Source organism: Arvicanthis niloticus, chromosome 13 (genome assembly GCF_011762505.2).
Source record: "Arvicanthis niloticus isolate mArvNil1 chromosome 13, mArvNil1.pat.X, whole genome shotgun sequence".
Lineage (NCBI taxonomy): Eukaryota > Metazoa > Chordata > Mammalia > Rodentia > Muridae > Arvicanthis > Arvicanthis niloticus.
Window position 1 is genome coordinate 31,804,877 of NC_047670.1, and position 22,749 is coordinate 31,827,625.

Genomic DNA, 22,749 nt, shown 5'->3' on the forward strand with positions numbered 1-22,749 from the left:
GAATATATGATTAATAAAGTTTTTATTTTTGTAGGTCTGGGAATTGAACCATGTCTTCCACATGTTAAATCAACTAATGATATATCCTTAACTCCATAACACAATTGAAGTTGAGTTTACTATTGAGAATTTTGAACTGAATCAATCAAGAGACCATTTTTTTTTTTTTTCAAAGTTGAAATACCTAACAAAACAATTATGGTTTCCCTGGCTCTAGTTTGTTTTAACTCTGCCCTTCTGATTTCCTGTATGTATGTACCTATAGCATCACCTAGTTAAATATCATGGAAGCAGCTGGGGAAAAAATTCTATGCAAGAAATGTGTCCCTCATGTGCATGCACACACCTGAAGGAAAGCCCCAGATTTGCAAAAGAAACAAAGGCCAGACAGAACCAGGGAAAATCTGAATGTGTGATTTATTATATTTAAGATTGGTCTATAAGGTTTAAATATGTCTGTCAAAGTTAACAACAGATGAATGCACCTTTACAAAATCAGTCTTTCAATACAGAACAGGACTACACGTGGTGACTGGGCGCTGGACAACTAGTATTTCCTCAATGCAAATATTCAACCTGCAGCACCATGTAGAAGCTTCTACTTGGATCACAAGCTTCAGTGTTCACTATAAACTCTGCTCAGAACACAATTTTGCCTACACCAAAAATTAGAGGAAAACCATAGCACAGTCATTCAGGCTTAATATGTCAGGTTTGGTACAGGATTAAAATACTAAGTGGTTTTTGTTTGTTTGTTTGTTTGTTTATGTCCTGGCTTCAAATTAATAAATACAAACACAATATAAAAATATACACCAGTTGCTAAGACTACACTGCCCAGGCCCAGAAAGTTAAATCTCGCTCTCATACGTATGCAGGTATGTCTTGAGGGTGAGAATTTCCGAATAGCTACGGCTAGTCTTCCGGTAGAAATCCAAACCGGTGAGATGCTCAATGTCCCGCACCCGAGCTGTGTGCATCTTCATGAGTTCCTCTACCCACTTCGACTCATCCTCAGAGCTCTGCAAGGGAAGGGAAGCAATCAGGTTTTTCTAGACAAGGTCATTCTCTGCACACAGACCCAAGCATATTCTTCCCACCTGACTCTCCTACCTCTACTGAATTCTGTCAGGAATGCACCACAAATATCCCTCCTTGTCTGTAGACATTCTCACAGCTATAAGAGGTACCCGAACAACTGAGAAACGTTGTGTGAAAGGGTGTTGTTCTCACTAGATTCTCAGAACATAAATCAAAGTGAGGAAAATCGTTGACCCTGCAGAATCTGATCGTGTTGCTTTTCTTCTCAGCCATCCAATGTAGGGTTGGATTCCGCACACACTAAACCTGAAGGGCTCTTCTATCTCACAAAATAAGCAGAGAGTCAGTTCCTAACACAGGAAACATGTGTATTCCTGCTCAGAAGAGCCATCACACCCATCACTTATCTAGGAGATGACAGTTAGTTGCTATCTGATAATGAGTTCAGTTTGAAACAGGTCAGTATGGCACTCTGGGGCCCAAAAAGTCTGAGTTAGAAGGGAGACGCCAACATTTCCTTGCTTCTGTGACCTATTGAAGCTACTGACTTCACCAAGCTTCACTGACTGACAAGGGCATTAATGCTACCGTCAACAGCTTGCTGGGAGGTAGGAAAAAAATTTAAAAGGAGAGGAAATTTAGACAATAGTAAAGCACCCAAGAAAGGAAGGGAATCTCCTTTCTGTCTTAGATGCTCATATAAAATGGCTTTGTTGGGGGAAAACTCCGGGCTAAAACCATACAGAATAACAGAACAATGTTTTTTATGTCTCATTTGAAACTAAAGGATAATTCAGATGAAGAAACCCTCATGTCTCAAAAATATTTCAATGTGGAGGAAACATTGGGGGAAATAATAAGAACGAGTGTCCTATGAATTAAGTAAAAGTGCCTTCCATTAGTAGCCAGGGACAGGAAGACCTTCACAAATAACACTGCTACCTAATGACGCTGAATCTAAGTGTCCAGAAAGAGTCTTTAGAGAAATTTACAGGGTGCTACAGAGCCCAGGACCAAGAATGTTCAGACGCCCTTGCCTACCTCTTGACCACTAGTAATCTCAATGAACCAACCATTGAGGCCCATGAACCTGCAAAGGTTTTCTCAGAAAGCTCCAACCCACACCGACCTGAACCAAGAATGACAGTAGCTCATGCCAAGTCTAAATATGTATCATGAGCTTGTTGGTTCAGGAAACCAATGCCTGGCCATTCCAGGCAAAGTGTAGAAATGGCTTCGCAGGCAGAAGAGAGGATTCAGGCCTTTCATAACCTCCTGCCTAACCTAACCAAGACTTCTACAACTCCCAGTATAGACGAACCTAAATTTAGCTCTACCCACAATGCTACTGAGCAGTCCTCAGCATGACCATGTAATTAACAAAGTAGGAGGTCTCCTGATGGGTCAAGACCTCCTCAGGGTAAGCATGAGGTTATATTTTGGGAGAATTTTCATATTTTGCTCCTTTATTGGAGTTTTTCAATGGTCAGTGAGTCCAATGCTTCCTTTGTAAATGCAGTATGTGAATGTGTGGACGAGGTTGGAAAGAGTTTCCTAATTCAAAATCACAACAAGTCAGAATGATAAGAATTCAAGAGTGAAAATCTGTCTCTTTCTACTTCTTTCCTTGAGACATAAATTGCCAGGAGTATTCTCTTCTGCTTTCCACATGCTAAAACTTCGTCTCTAATTTGTCTTAAGGCAATTTATGATGCACTGCATGTAAATAAAATATAATTTGCCTTTACACTATGTGTAACAAAATATATTTGCTGATAATCTGTGGAAGTTATTACCGATGAAGCTAGTAGTACAAGGTATGAAACTAGTAAAGTTCATACATAGTTCTTATGCACCAAAATAGGAAAGAAAAGGCTTTAAAAAATAAATAATAGAATATTAATACAACCAAACCCCACAACCCATGATTATTTTTATGCTATATTTATTCTTTTTAGAGTTTTATTTATTTATTTTTATTTGTATGTGTACGAGTGTTTTATCTGCGTGTTTCAGCACCACCTATGTGTGGTGTCCACAGAAGCCAGAAGCATCCAGTGCCCTGGAACTAGAATTACAGTCAGTTTGTTAGCTATCACATGGGTGCTAGGAACTGAACCCCAGTACTCTGGAAGAGCAACCAGTGCTCTTAATCTCTGAACAGTTTCCACAGGTTATTTTTCTCCTGTCTTTTCTCCCCAACTTTCTCCCAAAGAAGATCTAAGATTCAAGCCTCAGTAGTCTTCCAAGTAAACTTAAAGAATAAGCAAGGTTGCTAGTGGACTTAAGATTCTTAATTAAGAAGCAAGCTGGCCATGATCTCTCTGGAAGAACTTGCAAGCTTTCTGTAGCTTCAGGAACCAGTGAGCAGAGGAAGACTCCTGGGGACAGTGGTACAGATTTTGTTTTCTAGGTGAAAGAAACCCTGTGTCACCTAGAACTTGCTTGGCATTAAATTTAAACCAAGCCTTTCAAACTCACGGTTGTCACATCCCTGCAGAGACTAGAGAATTCCCAAGTACTGAGATGTACTTTAAAAAGCCTACCATATGTGTAACTGTCTATATAACCTTTATATCTTTAAAATTCATAGCAATTTTGAGTTTCATTTCACACATGTGTAGTTTATCTCTCAACTAGCTTTTAGTAGGACTGAGGTTTTCTTGAAAGAGTTACGGTGATGTTATAAGGGGCATTATATTCCCCTATGAACAAGCACGGCTCAAACATCATGCCAGCAAACCTACAACAGCTTATCTCTCACTTTCAGTTTTCCTCCTTCCTCCTCCTTTCCAACCACATACAGGGCCCCAGAAACCCCCTGGCCACAGCATTTCTGCCTTCCAGATTCCTTAAGTGTCTAAGATGACACCTCAGCTCAATTTCTGTGCACCTCATTCCTATGCATCTTGCCAATACCTTTTGAACACCATGCTCAACCTCCTCCAATGTAATTTATCTCCTTACAGCAAAATCTAAAGTGTTTCTCTTTTGATGAAACATTTTGTTCTTGATTATCTAATTGCACAATAAGAAAAGCAGCCAAAGTTCTCTACAGATATCTGCTGATTATCTGTGGAATTTAAAATTCCTTATCCTACCAACTAACCGTCATCTTTTATTAAATATAAGTTCCTCAGAAGTTAACACAAAGGCAGGAAAAAGAAACCTTACAGGGCAATTAGATGACAGGAGCCATATATGTTGAGGACCTATAGAATATATGGATTATACATGAACTCAGTACATGGTAACAACTACTGCTGCAGCTATTACAACCAGCACTGCTATGACTACCTCTATAGTTTAAATTTTTTGATTATACACAATTTTTAAAACATCACTCATCACTCTGTAGCCTTTTGGCAAAAATCAAGTGTAAAGCATTATCCCCCATCAAATCCACATGTTTTAGGTAAACATAACTAGCTTCCTATACCATAGCTCACTGTTTCATTATCTCCCGAAGTCTTTATTTTGCTTTGAACATTCATGGCCTAAATTCTTCATCCATAATTGAAGCCATTGTCCAAGAGTCACATCCCCATGATGATGGTGATCTTGACTGAACCAACTGTTATGGCATTTTGCTTCTTCTTTTTTTTTTTTTTTAATATTTATTTATTTTTATTTATATGAGTACATTGTAGCTGTCTTCAGACACACACCAGAAGAGTGCATCAGACCCCATAACAAATGATTGCGAGCCACCATGTGGTTACTGCGAATTGAACTCAGGACATCTGGAAGAGCAGTTAGTGCTCTTAACCACTGAGCCATCTCTCCAGCCCGTGTTTTGCTTCTTGTTGTGACTATTTCCATTCATGTTTTATTTGCAGCTTCATACGGTAGGCTGACTAGGAGTTTATGGCCTTTGTCTAACACAGTATTTTCTCTCCTAGAACACTTTAATACAATTTAGGAATTTGAGTGTAATTCATTGACTAAAAATCCTTTGCTATAGATTCCATGCCTATTCCTTCTAGTAAGTGACATAAATATATATCAGCTATTAGTTCTAGACTCAAGCTTGCAGCAAAAAGTTTCCATCACAATAAAGGTACATGTAGAGATTATATGACTTGTCGCTGAGTTTTAACTTTGTACACACAGCTTGGCTCCTGTCTTATTGTTAAGGACCTTTCCTATTTAACTTTAATATATTTTAATTGTTTTATAAGTATGGGTAGTTTGCTTACATCAACATCTGTGCAGTGTATGTATGCCTAGTATCCACAGAGACCAGAAGAGGGCATTGGAATCCCTGGGATTAGTTCCTGATGGTTGTGAGTCATTATATTGGTGCTAGGAATTGAAGACTAGTCCTCTGGAAGAGCAACCAATGTTCATAACCACAGAGCCACCTCTCTTGTCCCTGCTAAGGGCCTCTTAATTATACTATTCTGCTTTCCCCCTCTATGTGACAATAAATGATACAGGGGTCTTCTGTGCTTTGGAATGGCTATCATAGTTCCCATAACCAGTAGCAAAAGATAGCCTGACTAATAAGTGCTACACTTGTGTGTACATGTGTTTTTATAAGCTTTTGTTGTGAGTATTTTCAAGCATCTACAAAAGAAGAAAATAATATAATAAATTCCTTTGAACTCTTACTGTACCCTAACTATTATCAAAATTTTGTGATTTTCCTTTTTGGTGCAATGTCCTTTTGTGAAGCTGAAAACATTCAGGTACTTCATCATTTGTCAAAATTGAACATATAAATAGAACTGTGTTAAACATGCACACTTATATGCATATGCACCATACACACACAGAGTGATAAATACAAAATTATTATTATAGGATACCAGGTCCCTATATATTCAATAAAGCTCTGCTTGGGTCCTTTCCCCTTTCCATTCAGCTGGGTGCTCCTAATGCTTTATAATACATCTGGTTCAATGCTGGGGATATACATTAAGAAGCTAAGTATGAAAATGCATCCTGGAGGACTCTGTCTCTGAACTCACATTACAGCTCTCATCATTGTCGGGTCGGTGAGGAAGGATAAAAGAAGACACAGAGAGAGGACCATCACACTTGTCTGCAGGCTGAGTGAAGTCCAGGCAGCTGGTGATGATGCCGTAGTAATGAGTGGGAACAGGTATGGAGCTGCCTTCCACATACCTGAGCCAGGAAATGAAATAAGTTACAAGGCACATCAAAACTCTCTCTTAAAAATGCTTACCCATCACTGGCGTCTAAGACACTCTGCTAGCCCCCTAGCATATCTTTAAACATGATTGATGTTCTCTTTGCCTGGAACTGTCTACCTTCCTCAGCCTGGTGAGAAGAGAAAGAGATCCCAAGAAAATCAAATGAGCTTTCTCCAGTAGAGCAAAGTTCACACATTTAAATTCCTCAGGAGACTTGGTGTTATTATAATTTTAATCATTTTCTAAATCTTGTAATTATGAGTGAACTTAATTTTGTTTAAAAAGTACCAAGTGGCCAACAATATGTATATAATTAAGATGAAATTGCTTTTGAATTATTGAAAATACTATTAATTATCTGTATTTCAAAATAGCATTTTATCCACAAAGTACCCTTATTATTTGATCACTGTGCTTATTTCTGTTTATTTGTGCATGTGTAAATGTGCTAGACTACGTACTCCTTGTAAGCACAGTGTTTACCTTATCTTTTTATATCCCAAAAAGTACTGAGGGAAGAGAGACATGAATGGCGTCATCCAAAGCCTATATGCAACTTTCTAATAAGACATACTGGCTCAAAAAGTAGAGAAGAGTCCAAAAGTCTCTAAACATAATGAAAATGAATTTAAAAAAATCACTTAATACTTAAATACTTAAGAGTATGAACTCCTCTCTAGTTTATGAATATCCTTGATTGGTGTCTTAGAATTTAGGCATCTCGCCGGGCAGTGGTGGCGCACGCCTTTAATCCCAGCACTTGGGAGGCAGAGGCAGGCGGATTTCTGAGTTCAAGGCCAGCCTGGTCTACAGAGTGAGTTCCAGGACAGCCAGGGCTACACAGAGAAACCCTGTCTCGAAAAAAACCAAAAAAAAAAAAAAAAAAAAAAAAAAGAATTTAGGCATCTCACACAGAACAGGGAAAAAAAAAAAGCTCACTGTTTGATTTCATCTTCAGTGTCACGTAAGCCATCGTAATTGTAGTCAAAAATCGGTCCACTTAGTACGTTGACCCCATTCCTTTCTGAAGCGTATTTCTTCACCAAAACCCTTTGGAAATAAGCCCAAATACCTGTGCAAAGACACAAATCAATTCTTCATGCCCAAATACACTGAGTCCAGACAAACTCTATGCAGGATGCCTTCTTCAAGTGCAATATCAGGAACCACGAGCCGCTGTGACTCATCAGAACCTGTTCTCAAGTGTTCTCTGTGTGGTGCACTATGAACTTGCAAAAGGAAAGATAAGGGGGGGGGGGGGCGATGCTGGGGAGGCAGGAAGCGTGACCCAGTGAGTCAGGGAAAGTTCCCAGTGGAGGTTAAAAGAGCCAAGTTGTGAAAGCGGAATGAGCTGATATGTCCCAGGCAGAGAAGTGGGGGGCAAAACATGCCAGATAGATAGTTACAGTGTGAGCAGAAGAGGAGTATTTTAGCCATTAGGCAAAATTAAAAGAAACAAACAAAAACCTTTAGAGGTCAAATAGTAAAGTTTCTTAAGTTTGAAGGCTAGGGAGTATAGTTCAGTAGGCAGAGTATTTTTCTAGCATACACAAAGTCTTCTTCACCACAGCACTGTGTCAACTGCATGTGGCAACAAATGACAGTACCCAGCAGCCAAGAGATAAAGACCATAGGATCTTAAGATGATTCTCAGCCCCATAGAAAGCTCAAAGGCAGCATTGGCTCAATGGACTACTGTCTCAGAAGGGGTCAGGGGCTGAGGATTCAGCTAGCTAAGTGGTAGAGGGTATGTATGTCTAGTGCGTCTGAGGGTCTGAGTTCTATGCACAGTACTAGAAAAAAAATGGCATTTCCTTTTTTTAATTGCATAGCCAATGGTCACACTCCAGGGATTAGAATTTGGTTTTGAGGACCAGAGTTTATGGTGCTTATTCAATTCACAGAATCACTATCAATCAAAATTACTTATCCTGTAAGCAAATAAATTTTATGTTCAAAGAAGTTAAAATGATAAATTGCATGACCCTAAAATCATCTGAATTAATATTTTGATAAAGAAGAATATTTCATAATCTTCTTCTGGGCCATAGGGTCAATATTCAGAAAACATAAGCACCCTAAAGGAGAAGGGTGCTCACGGCCTCTGCAGACATATTCAGTAAATAAATATAGATGTTGGGAAGTGGCAAGTGACCTCTAAAATTCACTAAGACTCCATCATAAAAATAATAAACATTAAAATAGAAAGAACTGCAGGGTAGAAAAATGCAACTGTGGTTTAGTTTGACTCTAACACTTCATGACCTGGGTCAATTCTTATGAGGGCAACTTCCTCATTATAAGCAAAAGCTAGATGACTCACCGGCTTCTTGCCCAAGTAGGTCATCTACAGAGAATTTATATGAAATATCTTCACAACGTATAAGCTGAACAGTCGCAAGGTATTATTAAAACCAGCACGGAGGTAGAAAAGGTAAATGGCACATTTAAAGTTTTTATCTTCTAAGTAACAGTTTATTGGGTAAATAGTGTACTCACGTTTGAAGGCGGGGTACATTGGAACCATGTTGGTTACGAGGAATGCATCATATTTAGCTTCTGGGGAAGAGCTCAGGTCTAAACATCAGGTGGGAGAGCAAAGAGAGCCCATTGCTTACCAATCTCGACATCAACAGAAAACTCAGTCTTCTAGGCCAACCCAAAGAGTTTGAAGCCAGCAGGTCTATTCGTTTATTTCCCTTTATCAGCTTCATCAAACCATCCCTCTCAGTAGACTTGCATCCCTCAACAGCTCTCAGGAAGTATTTCTTCCTACCTAGTTCACTCTGTCGTTCTCTGATTTCATTATTATAACCTAGACTCTTTAAAAAAATGCCATTAAGATAATGAGCTGTAATTGTTTTCAGGAAATCACCTCTTCAGGACTGGACCACTTAATAGCCTCCCTCCCACGCTCAGGCAAATGTCTCTTATTAAACTCAGTGGGTCACACACAAAAGACAAGGACATGGAAATAGGAGCAGAATGTGGTGAGAAGGGTTCTAGCAGGGGACAGGGTGAAAGAGGCCAGTGGGGGATTAAAAAAAAAATGACAAATACTCATCATATAACCATATGGAACCGTCAAGTGGCACCTGTCTTAAAAAAGAACTAATCTCCCAATAACCTATTTCTTTCCGATTCCCTTTAACAATGTAGAGGGAAAAAGTTTCCCCTATCTATATTTTAGACTTTTCCAGAAGAGCAGAATATTTGAAATCTGTCATTTTTAAGGCTTATTTGGGGGAAAATCTCATAGTCTCACAAGTACTTCTCTATGAAGAAACCCCAAAACACTGAAATCCTAACCAACATGCTTCAAACCCCAGAATATATCTCCCACCCTGACAAATACATGAATGCACATGCACACACACACACACACACACAAACACCAGAGAAAGAGAGAGAGAGAGAGAGAGAGAGAGAGAGAGAGAGAGAGAGAGAGAGAATGTGATCAAAGCCCCACATGCTGCAACTTACAGGGAGGAAAAAGGAATCCATATGACATCTGTTTATCATTTTTATAGGCTAAACAATTCTGACTGAATCCTGGAGACACACGGACATCAGGGCGAACACAGTTGGTCAGATGCTCTGGGATGCTGGAGACCTCAGCCTGCATGGGGGAATAGAGACTCTCAGTGATGCTATTCAGAGATGAGATCAAATGACTTCAGCAAAGCTAGAGCTTCTACTTTGAACTGCTCAAACCCAAACTCACTAGCTTACCATAGTCCATGCTCTGGTATTCTAGCTTCTTTTTTAAAGCCCTTTGTTTTAAATACAATAATTTTCAAACTCTTAGTTTCCTGCAGTAGAATCTTTTTACCGTCTAAAGTTAAACAATACATAAAGTGGAAATCCTACTGTTAAAATGCTGGGGAAGCATAGACAGGCTGCTATCAGCTGTTGGTTATCCACCCAGCCTAGCCTACTTAGCAAACTCCAAGTTAGTGTGAAGACCTGGCTCATTAAAAAGGGGATGCATGGCATTCTTGAGGAACCACACACACATCCTTTTTTAGCATATATACCTGTCTGTCTGTCTGTCTGTCTGTCTGTCTGTCTGTCTGTCTGTCTGTCTCTTGGTCTCTCTGTCTCTGTACTCTGTCTCTCTGCCTCTCTGTGTCTCTCTGTCTCTGTCTCTTTCTCTCTCTCTCTCTCTCTCTCTCTCTCTCTCTCTCTCTCTCTCTCTGTGTGTGTGTGTGTGTGTGTGTGTGTGTGTGTGTGTATGCATGTCTGTGTGTATGCACTTGCAGGTATGCACACACAGAAATAAACAAGGTTGTTGGGAAAGCAGTATTCTTGTCATTTACATTTACAAATTGAAAATAGATCTCTTAAGAATATATATTTGATATAGATGATATAGATAATATATATTAAAACTGCAAAATAAATCATCCTAATTCCTGACCTTTGTATCTCATCCTTATGAAGTCGAAGCTCCAGTTAAAACCTTTTTTATTAAAATACAAACAGAAGGCTAGAGAGATGGCTCAGCAGTTTAGAGCACTTGCTACTCTTGCAGAGGACTTGGGTTCAGTTCCCAGCACTCACTTGGTGATTCGCAACCATGCGTAAATCCAGTTTCAGGGGATCCTATGTCCTATTACTTCTAAGGCATGTGCAGCATTTATGTACACACACACACACATATGCAGGCAAAGCACTCACACATAAACTAAATAAATCTAATAATTATGTTTAATTCTTGGCAACTTTTGAAAAGTTAAATTAAATAAATACAAAGAAAGTGCTAGCTCTGGCTCAGCACCTATGTATCTGGGGACTCTCTCGTTTCACTAAATCCAAATTGCTGTAAAAATTAATATCCATTAAAACACACAAACAAACAAACCTTAGTGGTCTCTGTAACTATTGGGCAAGATGGAAACAAAGAAAAAAAACTAAAAGTGTTAGTATGTTCCCTTCAACACTCCACAGTATTACAGTGGAACAGTCAGAAAACTGAATGTAGTTTAAAATATCTTGCAATGAAGCAGGAAGAACTATTTCCTCCAAGACTGACACTTGAGTTCAATCCCTGGACTTACAGAATGAATAGAGAGAAGCAACTCCATAAACCACCCTTTGAGTTCTAAAGGCATGCATGCATGCCCACACACACACACACACACACACACACACACACACACACACACACACAAATAATATTGCAATGGATGCAATAGAAGTTTTTTTTTCAATCATGAAAAATTAAGGTAAAATTCTATTATTAATCAAAACACTCATTGTATCAAATAAAGAGTATCATTCCCAATTTTCTCAATAACCTGCTTAGCAATGGTATATGATGTCCAGAGAGGCATTAAGAATATTTCACTGTAACCACTTTCAAAGTCCGTATGGTATAAGATATCATAGCTAGTCCGATAAAGCACTGCAGGTCGTCCATACAGGAGATGTCTCTCTAGGAAAGAAAGAAAGAAAAAAATCTATATTCAGTGCATAGTCAACCTTACGTCAAATGTAAGATATTGGAAGAGGAGTCAAGTTGCCTACAGTTTGCTTGCTTACTTATTAATTAGACAGTGACTTCTCCTTAATTTGATCAAGTTAGTTTCTGTGACACATCTGTGATTTATCTTGACCACCTTACCAAGGGTCAAAACCATAATGCTTTTGGAAATTGTCAGATTTACAGGTCAGTATAATAAGGAAACATCTAGTAAATTCTAAGATGAGTCAGCTAAATGAAAAGCCAATAGGATTGGATTTTACGTAATTAAATGATTTGACCCCTGAAGAGATATATCAGGTTAGTCAAGGGTTCAATTAAAAATAAGACTCTCTCTTATAGTGACTTGCAAACTGCAACTGAAATATGCATTATTTCAGCATAAAGAAAGAGTAGTTAGCAGCTGTATCTTTAGGCATGGACTTAAAGAAACATGTATAGATAACATTAGCAGGGCATTTAAGAGGGCCCCTCAAATACAGATGAGAAGTTCATTTGTTAACAATGAACTCATGTAAGACCCCGGAATGCAGAGTTGGGCTCCTTTAAGAAGACAGTCACTGAAACCTTGCTTACTCTTTGAGGTGAAAGATGAGAGTTCAGTACTAGAACCTTTATTTCAAGCCCCCCCCCCCCCAGACACAAAAGCCTGGAGCTTGGCTCACCCACTGGAATAGGCTAAACGTCCATAAATTTATGGAAACTGGGGTCCATCCATGCCCACATATTTAGAGATTGAGGCTTAGCAAATTCACAATTCCCTAAAAGATTTAGAATAAAAGCTGCTTTTACTATATTTTTTTTATTAGAGAAACTCTGGCAGGCTCTTATTAAATTATATATACATGTTGCTTTAATTAAAGTCCAACCCCTCTATGCAAGTAGTGGAGAGAAAAATGTTCGCACAGTATTTTATAGAACCCTCCCAAGCAAAAGTGCTGATTTGCGGCAGAGTGGCCCACACTATCCCAACGCAAGCAACTTCTGGGTTTTCTGGCTTCCTGAACCTTGCAGTAGATGTGGAAGCCTCATTTAAGCTGCCAAACTTAGGGGTCTGCCCCTAAGAATCAGAATAAATGAAATCTGATAACAAATTAAAAGCCAGCAAATCCCAGCAATAGTACTTGGGGGCCATTAAACCGACCCAGACTTTCCTTCCAAACTCAGACCAAACCTTTTCTAGGTTCAACATTTCCATTAAGGTTTTTCTTGTGTTCATGTTTGCTGCCTCTGAGTTTCCCGGTTTCAGCTGGAAGCAGAAGTATCAAGATTCTTTTGAGAAGCTATTCTGTTTTTATCAGTTAAGTCTTAAAGCTTACCAAGTGTGGTGGTTTGAATATGAATGGCCCCCCATACACTCATATATATATGCATGCTTAGTCACCAGGAGTGAGAGGATTTGAGAGGATTAAAAGGATTAGGAGCTTTGGGCTTGTTGGAGGAAGTGTGTCCCTGGGAGTGGGGCTTTGAGTTTTGAGAAAGCCCATGTCAAGTTCACTTCATTCTATCTCCTCTCTTCTGTCCTCTCTCTCTCTCTCTCTCTCTCTCTCTCTCTCTCTCTCTCTCTCTCTCTCTCTCTCTCTCTGGATTTAGCTCTCAACCACTTCTCCAGGAATGACTGTCATGCCTGCTGTCACATTCCCCACAACGCTGATAATGGACTAAGCCTCTGAAACTGTAAGCCAGCCCCAATTAAATGTTTCTTTTAGAAGAGTTGCCTTTGTCCTGGGGTCTCTTCATCCTGGGGTCTCCTCTTCATAGCGGTGGGACAGTGACTAAGATACCAGTGGTATTTCTCCAGACTCATCCTGAAGCCTGTTCCTTCATCTGAGCCATTTGGAGGCCAGCAATGAACAGCCATTTTTCACATGTGGCGCCTCTCCTTAGAGAACCCATCAAACACTGATATGGATGATCTAAATCTCTGGCTCTTCCTTGCTCCAGACCTTGTGAATTTCTCACTATCTTCCACCATATCTCTTCTTTCCCCAGGGGCTGGTCTGCTGGAAGCATACTCACATGCTCACAGCTGTTGTAAACAATTCTATATGTTACATGTGGTTTTTTTCTTCTCTGCTAGTGATAATTTATATTCTTCCCCAGCACTCTTATTATTTAGAATATGTGTTCATGGTGTATGTGGTTGGGGGCAGGAACATGTGTCCTGTCATATCCAGAAGTCAATACCAAATGTCTCTGTCTTTCTCCACCTTATTTTTTTAGTACAGGGTCTCTTGCTAAACCTGGAACTCACTGATTTGGCTAGAATGGTAGACCAGTGAGCCCTAAAGGTCAGCCCGTTTCTGCCTCCCCAATTCTGGGGTTACATGCAGGCACTGCCATGCCCATTTTTTACCTAGATGCTGGGGATGCAAACTCAGGTCCTCACACTTTTATGGCAGCAACTGTGCTAACTGAGCTACCTCCCCAGGCCCAATTCGGGCATGTATCTCTTGCATATCCCTCCATTGAAGAACAAATATGGAGACAAAGTGTGGGACAGAAGCTGAAAGAGGGGTCATCTGGAGACTGTTCCCCCTGGGTATCTATCCCATGTGCAGTCACCAAAGGTAGCCGCTGATATGGATGTCCGGAAGTGCATGCCGACAGGAGCCTGATATAGCTGTCTCCTTAGAGGTCTGCCAGAGTCTGACATATACAGAGGTGGATGCTCACAGCTAACCATTGAACTGATCATGGGGTTCCCAATAGAGGAGTTAGAGAGAGAGAAATTTAAGGAGCTGAAGGGATTTGAAGCCCCATGGGGAGAACAACAATACCAACCAACCAGAGCTCCCCAGGGTCTAAATCACCAGCCTAGGAGCACAAAGGGAGGCACCCATGTCTCCAGCAATATATGTAGGGGAGGATGGCCTTGTCGAGCATAGGTGGGAGAGGAGGTCCTTGGTCCCATGAAGGCTGGATGCCTCAGTGTGGGGGAATTCGTGGGTAAGGAGGTAGGAGTGTGTGTGTGTGTGTGTGTGTGTGTGTGTGTGTGTGTGTGTGTGTAGGGGCACATCCTCATAGAAGCAGGAGGATATGGGGTGGGATAGGGGGTTCCTGGGTTGGGAGGAAATGGGGAAAGGGGATAACATCTGAAATGTAAATAAAATATCCAATAAAAAAAAGAAAGGAAGGAAGGAAGAAAAGAAAGAAAGAAAGTTTAAGATCCTTCTTTGTGCCTGTCCTTGGGCTGGAGAATGGAGATACTGAGCAACAATGACTTAGGGCTCTTGTCCTCAAAGAGCTCATAGTCCAAAGACAATCCTGCCACCTATAATCAGCATGTAGCACAGGTTATACTGTCTCTGGTATCCGCACAGAATGATGGTAACACAAATGAGACATGTTGCAAATAGGCATAAACTGGCAAAAAAAAAAAAAAAAAAAAAAAACATTCTAGGGCAAATAATATTAAACCAGTGTAATCTCCACACCAGTTTACATCTGTCACCCTTGGATATTTGTTAACAACCAACAAAGTTCCTGACAAACAACACAGTCACACAGTTCAAACAAGATGGAAGGGACATGAGGAAAGGGACAGATGGGGCACAAGATTGATGGGCCAGCCTTCGAAGTCTCCCTGGGAGGCCTCCCCATCTCTGTCTGCTCTTCAGCTAAGCACACAAAGATTAGGCTTGCTTCAGAAAACAACTCCACAGCTTCAAGCTATTGACACAACTGCAGCTTCTAGAACACAGCCAAGCACAAGCATATCACTGTCTCATTTGCTTTCTTCCCCCAATTGTCACTGAGCGCAAGGAAAAATGTGCAATTACATCATTCTTCCCAAACTCCAGCCTAAACCCCCACCTGGCTTCCCAGAAATCTACCTAGCTCTTTGTATGGCTTAATAATTTATGCAAGAAAGAAGAGAAATCATTTTTGCAGTAGGAAAAATAAATTTTGAGATTCGGAATCAGGATCTAGGTTTTGCTTTATCATTGTGTCTGTGAATTGCAGGTCCAGTCACGGCCCAGTTCTGTTAGTCTTGGACATCTTGGGGGAAACCACAAGATGTTGTATTTCTCTTTAACAAAATGCTCCTACTCAGACCACAAAAGGGATTGGACTTTCAGTCTTCACACATGCTAAGATTATTTGTCTCAAGGGCAGGCCACAAGCTCTGTTTCTGCAACTTATTCTTGTGGTTTCATTTTGAATTTTCCCTCCTATGATTTCTAATCTATGGAAAGTACTGACATTTTAAAATACCTAATTAAAAAAAAGTTATTAGAAAATTTTTATAGGTACAATTGTTGTATGTATTTATGTGGCCCAATTCCAGTAAAAAAAAAAAAAAAAAAAAGTATATTGGTCAGATCAATCTAATGGGATAGTAACCAGCTTAAATATAATTTTTTGTGTGTTGAGACACTCAAGATTTTCTCTACTAGTAGTACTAAAATATACAATAATTAAATTTGCCCAACAGTTGTTACCCTACTGTTTTAGAACTTTTGAAGTACTTTCACCTGTCCAAAAGTATTTTAGCATCCGTTATCCATCGTCTCTCATGATTCATACTGTGTGTGTGTCTGTGTGTATGTCTGTGTGTGCATGTGTGCCTAACTTAAGTATGTACCTGTTCATGGTTGTGCACACATGCATATGGAGTCCAAAAGTTGGTATCAGGTTTGTTTTTTTGAGATAGGTTCTCTCACAGAGTCTGGAGCTTACTGACTGACTGGCTGCTAGTCAGGTCTAGAGAGGAATCTATCTCCTCCTCCCCAGTGCAGGGGTGGGGGTTACAAAAGCATGCCAGGCCCAGTTTTTTTAACATGGATGCTAGGCATCCAAACTCAGGTCCTCATGCTTGTGTGGCAGACACCTTACAAGTGAGGCATCTCCCTAGGTCCTTCTTCTGATTTCCTGGTGTGGATCTAGTGTATTCCATGTCTTCCCAGGCCGAGCTCCCACCACACAGAGTTCCAGACACAGCCTTCCTTCCACACCCAAGCTCCGTGTTTACAGTAGAGTCTCCGGCGTTTTCTCGTATGCCAGAGTTCCCCTTCCAGATACCACATTTGGCAAAAGACCGTGAGACGAATCTTTTTAAGTGGTGTGGACTTCCCCAGAATTCACTCTTTTTGTCTTCCAGAGTTTAGTCATGCAGACTCAAGTTTGTGTTTCTTCTCCCCCATCTGCTTCCTGATTCATACTCTAGCAGATGGACTTGGAGCCACATGAAAATCCTTCTCCCTTTTTGTTTGCTTAAACATTCACTCCCACAATAACATATCCTTAAACCTTACCACAAAATCTCTACCAAAAAAAAGTCGATGCTTTTCCCTTTCCCGTGTCCTCACAAGTGCCTACTGTCATTCCCTGCTATTTCAGCCTCCACCTTGGGCTTTCCAATTCCACCATTAACACATTCTGTTGGAGTTCATCTGCTTGCTAAACCTTGCAACAGAATAGCAATCCTATGAAGACAGGGCCTTAATCTGTGTTAGATATTCTGTCTCCAATGATACCAATCACATGTCTACTTGGTAATCAGTTAACAAACATATTTAAAAAAAAAAATCTGGAATTTTAAACGTGGCCTGCCTAATAGAATTTTGAGATAGACTGGACTCATCAGGATCACCTCTATTTTATTGATGAAGTAAAGTTGCACGTATGGCCCACCCGATATCTAGGCCCCAACTTCTAGTTCGTTATTCTCCTCCCTTGTCTTTTGCGTAATCTCCAGTCAGAGGCTGCCTGCTGTATTAGTCTATTGAAGGTTGTATTGGAAGGTCTACTCTTCCTGAGCATAAGCTCTGCCCGAGTAGTGCCAAGGCATCTCCATTGGGAATCTCCAGTGAAGACAAGAGTTTGCATCAAAGCATCTATCGGCACTTCAGAAACAGCTGCAGCCTGATACCGTCTCTCCTAACACCCCCAGCTGCATTCTTAGACAAAACAAACAAACAACAGCTCATTTCAAATCTCAGCTCAGCTCTGCTTACCTATGAAACTCTTGCCACTTAACCTCCCAATGTCTTCTATCTTTCGGAAGTGTTACATTGTTGAGAAACAAAGACCATAAAATGCCAACTTCGCTCTTCCCCCAAAGCAGCTATGGCTATAGTTATAGCTGGACAGTAGAGAGTCCATGCTCAACTTCAATATCAGCAAAGAAAAGCAATAGATAAAAGTTAGTGTCTGGCATCAGTATCTTGAATTCGACTCTAAATCATAAGCACTGTCAGTGCTAACTACTTTCCAAATGCTTTCCATAGCAAATGCAGACACAACTATACTGAGAACAGCAAGTGTGCCACCTTCTTCTTTAACACCCTAGAGTCTTCAAAACCTAAAAGAGACAGGAAACATTTCAGGATTCCAAAAGAAAGGCCTCCAGAGGTCTCCAAACAATAGTCAGGATTCCTTTACCCAGCTAGCAAAAGTTATTAGGATATATATATATATATATATATATATATATATATATATATATTTCACATGGTATATAAAGTGCCAAGCATACATAGGCATTAAGATGATTTGAGTTCCTTTTTGTATAAAGGTGACCGCAAGTCCTTGCTTAAGAAAATGCAAAGAATTTTGTAGCAATGGAGAAAAGACTAAGATGAAAGTAACTAGTATAGTTCTTCCCATTCTGGCTATAATGCCAGAGCTGCCTGTGCAGAAAGTCTCCATTCTCCATGCCGTTCATTCCTTCATCCGCAGACTCATTGTCACAAGGAAATGAGTTTTCATTGCATAGCCAGCCTGCCACTATACCAGCTATTTGTGACCGAAAAACAACAGCCATTACGCAACACAGATCTAGAATTTGCCACCTACCTAGAAGCAGTGTGACTTCAGCAAACCATTTCTGAAGACCATGTTTTTCCTCCTGTTTATTTTATACAGACCTTGATTGTATAACAATGTAAATATTGGTAGCAAAACATCACATAAGACTAATTTAATACTTTTTTTAACCTCAAATAGACTCCAGGCTGTTTCATGACTGGAATATGCAGCTTTCACATGTGCTTTGCATAAACACCTAGCTTACTTCATAGTGTAGGACAATAAAACAGCGACATAGAAATGCTGCAATATTACATGTGACTCAGTGCATAAAGTATCAGTGACCTGCATCTCTACTTTAAACTAATATCCAGAACCAGAAATACATTACATCTTCATATAGGATATGAGCTTTATAAACTGTTCAAAGTCTCAATACATATGTAAAGTCAGAAAGTCAAAGTAGTTACTTCAAATATAATGAATGTGTGTGTGTGTGTGTGCATGCATACACAAAATTTGATTTTATAAGATTCTACTTTAGCAGACACTGGATGTTTTGAATAGGAGCCTGAATGTATACTATATAAAGAACTCAGACACAGAACATCCTGTCTTGTTGTTATAGAAATGAATGAGATAGAACTAATAAAGTGATAGAGATGAAATTCAAGAGACATAGAAGAGGGAACACTGATATGTACACAAATTCCAGAATCTAACCAAGGAAATGGTTTTCACATAATGCAACATTGTTTTGGGTCTCTCATGTTTTTAAGGGTTGGTCCCATGGGCCATGACCAGACCTAAGGCATAGGCTACTGTCATGAGTGGAGTCTGAAAATATTCCACACACAAATGGCATGTGAATGTCTTCCCTAACTGTTGGTGCTGTATTAAGAGGACAAGGAACCTGTAGGAGTTGGGCATCTGACTGGCAGAAGTAAGTTACTAGGGGCAGGCCTTTGAAGGTGATAGCCATGGCCCTGGTTCCAGCTTCGTTCAAAGCTACCTCTCTGCCACATGCTCCAGCCACTACCACGAACTGGTAGTTTCTGCCATGTCTTCCTCCTCAGGATGGACTGAAAACATGAGCCAAAATAAATCTTGAGGACTCAAATTGGATCTGACAGGCATTCTTCACTCGACATAAAAGTAACTAATACAGCTGCCATGATTATCCTCCAATATTTTCTGCTATCCTTTTGAAGCTGCAGGTTAAAAACCATCAGTGGTGGGTGGTGCTGCTTCAGACACACAAGAGTCAGTTCCAGTTAAGGCCTAACAAACAGTGAATAAGGACATATAGTTTCCCTCCACAAAAATGTCCACATGAAGCCCCTTCCATGATACATGTACAACTCCTATGGACAGCTCTGAGCAAAGCTGCAGAGAAATAACGTTACTAACTACAGTTCCTTCTAGCCCTGGCAGCTGCAAATTCACCACACCAGAGCCTCTTTCTCTTATGCTTGAGGGGTCTGTGCTAGATTACAGGAGTGACTTTCTCACGTGAGCGCAATGCCTACTCACCAACAGACTAGATGCAGATACTGCAAGGCAGGTGGAAATGTTTTAGGACCAAGAACAGCCAGAATTTAAACCAGCAAATGTACAAGAATCCATGGAGAGTGGTCAAAACGAACAAACTAACAGTCATTTTTAAGGAGCATCTTGGTGCTATTTCTGTGAGACTCCCTACCCCACCACGCTGGGAACTTGCGTTTTTGCTGTTGCTCTTGTACATTTATGATGATACTGCAGTACACTAAAAGTTGGGTGCCAAGCTTTCAAGTGGCTTGTACAGTTTGTGGGAGATATGTCAAGCCTCAACCAACAAAATCCCGCCTTTAATACTATGCTCTCCCATTACATGCCAGGAGGCCTGTGTGTTCTATGATCAAAGGGAAGAGGGAGAGGGTGGTGATACAGAAGAGGAAGAAAGATGAAACTCTTTTATAGAAAAGGAAGCACAGCAAGTAAATAAAACCTGCTGCTGCCTTCCTTCCTCAACCTCTGCTTAGTCAGATGGGAAACACACATCTGATAAACAGGACCACATGGAAGCTGATGGATGGAGTGATAGCCGTGGCGGATATGTGTGCATCTTGAGCACACAGTGAGGAGCTGCTGTGCTGTTCTGCTTCTTCAATTCACCCCCTTCTGTCTCAGAAAGTCATCCCATCTACTGTAGGGAACCTTCAGAGCAGCTTCCTACTATCTCTTCTTCTAATGTTCCGGAACTCCAAAATCAAAAGAAAAGCGAGGCATGGTAGTGCATGCCTTTGATCCCAGCACTCAGGAGACAGAAGCCAGTGAATCTCTGTAAGTTCAAAGTCAGTCTGGTCTACACAGTGAGTTCCAGAACAGCTGAAGCTACACAGTGAGATGCTGTCTCAAAAAAAAAAATAATAATAATAATCAAAAGAGAGGGTTTGCCCAATAGATTGTCTTATTGCTCCTAATTATTTTCTGTCTTAAACTACAGCCATGTGACCTACAGGACAGAGTCCCAGTGGAAAGAATAAACTCTACATCATTGGTATCATGAGTCTGATTTGGGTTTGTGAGCTCTGAGTAGAAATGACATCACTTGAATGCTGATATATAGTACACAGTTGTCTGTGCTGCCATGAGCATGGCATGCCCCATAAGGGGCAACTCTTCAGTGTAGATTCCACAATAATCGTAGGAGACTGCATTAAAGCTACATTCCACATAGTAAAATGTGAACAAGACATGTGTCTTTCTTCTGTGGTAGATAGCATCGGGATTCTTGGTAGGTGTGGCTTGTGGGTTTTGGTTTTTTGTTTTTTTTTTTTGTTTTTTTTTTTTTTTTTTTTTTGTTTTTGTCATATCACAAGCTTCCACAAGTTTACTATCACGGGCTTGCTACTGGGTCCGGGTGGGGATAACTCTGAGTATGATAGAGGAAATCTGATTTCCTCTAGGCACCTCACTCCATTACAACTTAACCACTGATCCTCAGGCAGATCAGCTTTGGGATAAGCACCAGGAGCTAATGTTTTATCACTATGAGGACCATTCTCATCACAGAAGGCGTCGTTATCACCTTCACTTGTGACCCATCAGATACCCAGTAGACCTGTTTCCTCTTTCTTAGAGCTTTAATACTATCAAAATAAAATCAAAACACTATTAGAATTTCTCCCATTAGATAGCTGGCACATTATATTCATAGATATAAAAAAACAATTTTCAATACATATAGAAAATTTTAAAAGTCTTTTGCTCATCACATAAGATAGGAAGTCTTTGCTTTTGTTTGTTCATTTGTTTTGTTTTATGTGTGGGGGTGTTTGGCCTACATGGATGTCTTCCAACCATATGTGTGCTTGCTGGCCACAGAGACCAGAAGAGGGCATCAGATCCCCCTCGAACTGGAGCTGGTTCTGAGTTGCCATGTGAGTGCTTGGGATAGACCCAAAATCTTCTGGCAGAAGAGCAAGCATCTCTCCAGCTCCAGTCTAAAGTCAATTTTCAAAACCTAGAAGTCAAAGCTCATTCGGTTGGTTTTTGAGCGCTCCCTTACCTTCTGTAGATCCTTTGGTATGAAGGCGCTTATTGAGTTCTTCCAATTTGTTCTTCACATGTAGAAACCAGAAAAAGAAAGAAAGCAAATCAGGGATATTCTTTTTTTTTTCTCCTTTCCCCTTCTTTCTACTTAGCTTCTTGCTAAATCCCAAAGAAAGGCCCAGAGTCTGTCAGTGTGGTAAACATTCCTGGGGAACTGCTGTTTTATATCACATTTGTATTCTAAACTTGGCCTATGTGTCTGTGAGGACCTTAATCAATCTCCCCCTACCCAGTTCCCTTCCCTTAAGACTGTAATCTCCATAGCTTGCCAGGCTGCTTAAGGGTGGTTATTTGGCACATACATATATGGGAGTGACAGTAGTGTCCCATAGCTCAGATTAATTCCTGTCTACACTAAAATGATCCAACAAACAGATGTATAAAATTGCTTTTTATCAAATCCAAACAGTCATATCTTGCGGAGAGGAGTGACTGAGCAACTCTGAAAGCCCCACTGCTCAGCGTCTGCACCTACCACCTATCATGGAGACTCTCGCACATTAACGATAAAAGCCCATTTACAGTAATGTCCACTGATGTGCAGCTCATATTTGAGAGGTACCACATGTTCTTAGACAGTAAGATGAATAAAAGCAGGATGATCTATATCTATGTATCGAAGGTAACTAATTACTATGAAAAATGTGAGCTACAGGTTCATATAGTAATACACAAAAATGTAGCTTATCTCAGAAATAATGAGTCAGTCACAGA

General features: G+C 40.3%; 1 protein-coding gene across 9 annotated transcripts in view; it reads right to left on the reverse strand.

Moving 5' to 3' along the window:
* Nucleotides 1-394: 394 nt before the first annotated feature.
* The window catches only part of Enpp2 (ectonucleotide pyrophosphatase/phosphodiesterase 2), a 114,760-nt gene continuing 92,405 nt past the window's right edge, over nt 395-22,749 (reverse strand). For 4 of the 9 annotated variants that reach the window (XM_076911356.1, XM_076911358.1, XM_034516262.2 and 1 more), the window contains exons 19-25: nt 21,992-22,043; nt 11,501-11,637; nt 9,684-9,819; nt 8,700-8,777; nt 7,140-7,272; nt 6,015-6,171; nt 395-1,022 (exon numbers count right to left, since the gene is read on the reverse strand). In XM_076911356.1, the coding sequence (XP_076767471.1) occupies nt 852-1,022; nt 6,015-6,171; nt 7,140-7,272; nt 8,700-8,777; nt 9,684-9,819; nt 11,501-11,637; nt 21,992-22,043 (864 nt within the window). In that variant the 3' untranslated portion in view covers nt 395-851. Of the gene's footprint in view, nt 1,023-6,014; nt 6,172-7,139; nt 7,273-8,699; nt 8,778-9,683; nt 9,820-11,500; nt 11,638-12,859; nt 12,935-21,991; nt 22,044-22,749 lie in introns of all 9 variants that reach the window. The other 5 variants (XM_076911355.1, XM_034516261.1, XM_034516260.2 and 2 more) reach the window with 3 other exon arrangements.